At 38.5% G+C, this 5,997-nt stretch overlaps 1 protein-coding gene across 1 annotated transcript; it reads left to right on the top strand.

Moving 5' to 3' along the window:
* Positions 1–3,657: 3,657 nt before the first annotated feature.
* Positions 3,658–5,997, top strand: LOC103966995 (3-ketoacyl-CoA synthase 4-like). Its single transcript, XM_048581122.1, has one exon. The coding sequence runs from the start codon at positions 3,997–3,999 to the stop codon at positions 5,515–5,517; it is 1,521 nt and encodes a 506-aa protein (XP_048437079.1). The 5' UTR covers positions 3,658–3,996; the 3' UTR covers positions 5,518–5,997.

Here is a 5,997-nt window from a genome sequence, read left to right as displayed (position 1 = left end):
AATTAGCATGATTATTAGGTTAAATTCAGTATTAATTTTTTCACTTTTTTTTCTTTTATATTTATTTATAATTTTAAAAATATTAGAGATAAATGAAAGTTTTCTAATTTCATGCATTTTTTAGATCCAATAAATCTACTTATTATTATCGTTTCTCTTAAAAAAAAAAAAAACTACTTATTATCTTTTAACAAATAATTAATATATTAACATAAATTAATCTAGAGAACATATGATCTTAATTCAAGTAACAAATATATGAATGTATAATACCTATATGCGAGATGTGAAACCTAACTAAAAAAATACAAAAACAGATATACATACAAGCAAAACACATAAATCGTGATACATATTGATTATAAAAAAGAATTGTCATATAAGTAGATAACTTCAATTAACTTGTTATTTAGGTTGATCGTAAAAACTAAAAATAAAATCTATAAATGAGGTTAGAGCAGGAAGAAGAACAGAAATAAAATCCTAATTTGGTCGTTAAATGACGACATGGCATGTGGGGGCCCACTTCCTCACCCAAATTTCAAACATAAAATAAAAAGAAGAAATTGCTTTTTACCAACTCAACTTTGGATCACACAACAAACACATGCTCCATCTTTTGAACATTGAAATGTTAAATATCAAGTTATGAATTCGTTGTAATGTTAGACCTTGTTTGCTTGTCCGTCAATTTGTCTGTAAACAGTAAGGACGAGGCCCGCTCCCTTACCCAGTTAGAACTCCATGCTGCTGACTTCCCAACAGCGGAGTGGGCCTATTTCCATTCGCTTAACGGGCGGTAACGGGTATTGACCCGATTGTTGAATCGGGTAGCTTCGTTTGTCCTTCGCTCATGTTCAGATTTACATTCACATTCCTCTCCGTTCTCTCTTTCTTCATGCTAGATGCTTCTCTGCTTGGGAATCATTCCGTCCCAACTTTTCTTCTCCTCCGGCTTCCTCTTTTGCTTCCTGCTTTCTCAACACCTACATCTTCCACTTCGTCTGTGCATCCAGAAACGCACTCTCCGACTTTGACGACTCGACTGGCAAAGAAGACGGCGCGTTCAGTAGAAAGATCATCGTTTGGTGGTCATTCTTTTTGGAAATCTACATCAAACCTGTTGGCCAGCTTCGATATGTCAGCAGCGTGGAGTTCCAGGCCTGTGAAATTGCTGAGTATAACGATCAAATTTTTGGGTGCGAGGAGCAACGCTCTTCTTCCCTAATTTGGATGAAAACATAACTGTGGCCTAGCTAGAGTATTGGGCTGAGAGGGCGGTCTTGGCCTGGTTGCTTATTTGGTTTGAAAGCCTAGAAAAACCTAATCAACAAAAGGAATGAATCCAGGCCTGTGAAATCTCAAGCAATAAAGCCCAATTTGTAGCAAAAAGGGTAATTTATCACCGATCAGATCAACAAATGATTGAATCTTTCTGGTCAGTAAATATGATTGAAAACATGATTGAAAACGTGATGAGCCATATGATTGCTGCGTTTATTTGAATGTACCAAAAGCGGTCAATGCACTTATTACTTACATTTTGACTAATCTGTCCCACGAAGAGTTGTTTGAACGAGGATCCTCTTTGTGAGGATCCCAAATATTTTTTAATCGTGTCTGTTAATCATATATCATATGATCAGTTTTCGTCAAGTATAGTTTGTGTTCAGTTTTAAATAAAAAAAATTTAAAATGAATTCTGACTACACGAATAAAAAATCTCGGGATCCTCACAAAGAGGATATGAAGAGGATCCTCATTCAAGTTGTTTGCTATTATACTGGCTAAAAGACTAATTAAGTTACGAGAAGTACTAAGGAGACTCTCTTAAAAGTGAGACTCTCTATAGACTATCTGTCACTTCATTTTTTTGGCACAATTTCTGTGCCAGCTTTACAAAACATTGTGCCAAAGGGATGAGATGGCAAATAGTTCATAGAGAATTTCACTTTGAGAGAGTCTCCTTAGCCTTTTCTCTTACGTTATATTATGAGATATTCAATGTCAGCTCGGCCTCTAAGGATGAATTTATTTTATTTTTAATTGATTTTTTTGTAACGAAAAAATCACTAACAAATAAAAAAAATTAACTTTCTGTTATCATATATTAAAAAAAAAATCATAATCACGAAAAGAAATCATACAAAGTCACAAATACTGACATTACAATTTAATATGAACATCTTATTCAAAAAGAAACTTAGGCCTATTTGGTATCTTGAATCAATTCGTTTTTTTTTTTTTTAACAAATAATGTACTTACATTCGTCATTTCTAAAAGTTACAAATTCATTTCATTTAACAAATAATGTACTACGGTCTAATAAGATTCTTTTTTACTTGTAAGTGAGAGGTCTTAGGTTCGATTCTCGCTAAATTGAATTTGAACCACATTATTGTTAACTGCACCATGTCTCCTTTAGCGTAGATAATATCGTTTGTAAAAAAAAAAAAAATTGAATACCTTAAAAACGTGTAGAGAGAGAGAGAGAGAGAGAGAGAGAGAGAGATAAAGGGTTGGTTGTGTGACTGTGTGGGGTGGAGGAGGGTGGAGAGTAGGAGATGGTGTGGTCTTGAGGTGGGGGATGAAGTTGTGAGGTGTGGTGATGGTCGGAGTTGAGAGAATTCGTTTGAAGAATTTGAGTGAGACTGTGAGAGGGTGGGTGGGCGGCTGTTGAGGTTCGAATTTGAGAAGGAGAGACTAAGAGAGAGTTGGAGTGAAGACAGAGATGAGAAACAAATGAACGATCCAGATTAATCTGAAACCATCCAATGGTTGAAATTAATCCTAACCAATAATTAAAAATATATTTATATATGGTTTTTAGTTCGGTTCTGAATTACAGAATCAACTCACACCGAATCCTGTACCCAATAGTTAGGGATCAATTCAGATTTTTTTGGTTAGAGATTATTTCAATTCGGAATTGGGATTACTTCGGTATGATTCGGGGCTTTCAAGATTTTATTCCAACCCTAGTGACCAATATGATTGGGAGGTGGATTGTCTGCCCTCCCATTTCCATACTCTCCCCATGCCCTCCTGTTTGTGTGGTCACGGTTAAGTCGCGTCAACATTTTATATTCCTATTACATTTTGTTTTATTATTTCTATAAAAAAAAAAATTAATATAAAATATTAATGTGGCTTAACTATGATCACACATCATATGAAGACATAAAAAGAGTATGGAAATAGAAGGTAGACAATCCACTTCCATATGATTAACCTCAAAAAGAGTAGGAACATTTTCCTTTTTACAGAAAAGAAAATATACGCAGGTTTTGACTAACAAAAGTTTAATACAATATTATAATTTTTCATCAAATCAAAAAGAAAAGAAAAACGAAAAGTTTGGATGCATTATACAAACAAGCATCCCCATTTGTCCTAGTCCCCATCAACATTTCTCTCTCAATTCCCTGTCAACATGGGAAACTCCCGAGTCCCCATCAACATTTTTCTCTCAACTCCAACGTGCAGCGGAGCACGAAATCGTGAAGCTTCCCCCCCTCTCTCTCTATCATGTCCCCATTCGACACGTCCATCCCCCAAATATTTTAAAACCCTCATCCCCCCAAATTTCTCTCCTAAAATTTTATCATTCCATTTTCTTGCATCACTCCTCTTCCTTTCCTCCTAAATCCTAGGCCAAACAGAGACGTTTACAACACAAATAGCACACCAAACCCCTCATAAACCTCTCTTTCTCTCTCTCTCTCTCTCTCTCTCCTCCAATCATCATCATACTATGAATCTTCATTTGTGATGATGTTTTAGTTTATCAACCTTCTTGTGGTCTATAATCCTTACTGGGTCGTTGTTTTAGTTTATCAACTTTCAACTCCTTATCTTCTCCACTCAGATCCGTCTTATTCTCATACACACTTCATCCTTTTCGCCAGATATAAACCTCTGCAACCTCTCCGCTCAAAACCCGTCTCGCAAAACCCCATATTTTCAAACCCAAGTGCCCATTTCCCACAACCATCATGTGCATTTCTCCGGCCACCAGTGGAGGAGTTCGGATCCAACAGAGCCGTCGGCTGCCGGATTTCCTGCAGACTGTGAACTTGAAGTATGTGAAATTGGGTTACCATTACTTGATAACCCATCTCCTGACTCTCTGTTTAGTTCCTCTAATGGCGGTCGTCGTCATCGAAGCCTCCCAGATGAACCCTGATGACATTCACCAGCTCTGGCTCCAGCTCCAGTACAATCTCGTCAGTGTCATTATTTTCTCTGCTATGGTTGTCTTTGGATCCACCGTTTACATTATGACCCGCCCGAGATCCGTTTACCTTGTGGACTATTCATGTTACAAGCCGCCGTCGCATTTACAAGTGAGATACCAGCAGTTTATGGAGCATTCGAACCTGACAGGGGACTTCGATGAGTCATCGCTCGAGTTCCAGCGCAAGATTCTCGAGCGCTCTGGCCTTGGAGAGGAGACTTATGTCCCTGAAGCAATGCATTACATTCCGCCGAGGCCTTCAATGGCGGCGGCTCGCGAGGAGGCAGAGCAGGTGATTTTTGGTGCATTGGATAATCTGTTTGCTAATACGAATGTTAAGCCCAAGGACATTGGTATTCTTGTTGTGAATTGTAGTTTGTTTAATCCAACACCTTCACTGTCTGCTATGATTGTTAATAAGTACAAATTGAGGGGGAATATTAGGAGTTTTAATTTGGGGGGTATGGGGTGTAGTGCTGGAGTTATAGCTGTTGATCTTGCTAAGGATATGTTGCAAATTCATAGGAATACGTATGCGGTTGTTGTTAGTACTGAAAATATTACTCAGAATTGGTACTTTGGGAACAAGAAATCCATGTTGATACCCAACTGTTTGTTCCGTGTTGGTGGGTCGGCAGTTTTGCTTTCGAATAAGTCCGTGGATAGGCGTCGGGCAAAGTATAAGCTTGTCCATGTTGTGAGGACTCATTGTGGCGCTGATGATAAGGCATTTAGGTGTGTTTATCAAGAGCAGGATGATGCCGGGAAAACTGGGGTTTCTTTGTCCAAGGATCTCATGGCAATTGCCGGTGGGGCTCTTAAGACTAACATCACAACATTGGGTCCGCTTGTCCTGCCCTTAAGTGAGCAGCTTCTCTTCTTTGTTACTTTGGTTGCGAAGAAGTTGTTCAACGCGAAGGTGAAGCCTTATATACCAGATTTCAAGCTTGCTTTTGATCATTTTTGCATACACGCGGGAGGAAGGGCTGTGATTGATGAGCTTGAGAAGAATTTGCAGCTTCTACCAGTTCATGTTGAGGCGTCTCGGATGACACTCCACAGGTTCGGTAACACCTCGTCTAGTTCGATTTGGTATGAGTTGGCTTATACAGAGGCAAAGGGGAGGATGCAAAAGGGGAACCGTGTCTGGCAGATTGCTTTTGGTAGCGGTTTCAAGTGTAACAGTGCAGTGTGGGAGGCTCTTCAGAGTGTAAAACCTTCTCCTCATAGTCCATGGGAAGATTGCATTCACGGGTATCCGGTGGAGACCGTTGCCTAGCAGAGCTCAACCACAATCTGGTCAGGGACTGAGTTTATAGCAAGGAAACATTAACCGATATGCTGGTCAATTTATCTTGTTCTTTTTTCTGCCTCCTTTATCATTAGTGTTCCTTTTTTTTTTTTTTTTTTTTTTGACTTTTTTGTCTTATTGGGCATGTTATGTGGTATTTGGTCATATTAGTCATGATGTTTTTCATTCCCTTTGCTCATGTTAGTCGAGTAGACTCAGTTCCCGAACCTTGGCTCGGCTCTTGCTCGTTGATACTTTACCGTTCATGCTTCCCCAAATGTAGTGTGATTACTGATTAGTATGGTTTCCTGCAGAGCATTGGAGGGCAATTGCAAAGCTAAAATGTATATCGATATCTGTTGTTTGAAAGAATTTCATATATATGGATATCTGTTGTTTGAAAGAATTTCAATGTATGAGTTCCGTTGTGAGAAATAATAGCTTGAGATATTTTAAGTCTCTTGATCT

This window comes from the organism of the source record quoted next, unplaced genomic scaffold (genome assembly GCF_019419815.1).
Source record: "Pyrus x bretschneideri cultivar Hongxiangsu unplaced genomic scaffold, Pyrus_bretschneideri_v1 Contig16, whole genome shotgun sequence".
NCBI lineage: Eukaryota > Viridiplantae > Streptophyta > Magnoliopsida > Rosales > Rosaceae > Pyrus > Pyrus x bretschneideri.
The sequence above is the reverse complement of the archived record's forward strand: the minus strand, read 5'-3'. Positions and strand labels throughout refer to the sequence as shown.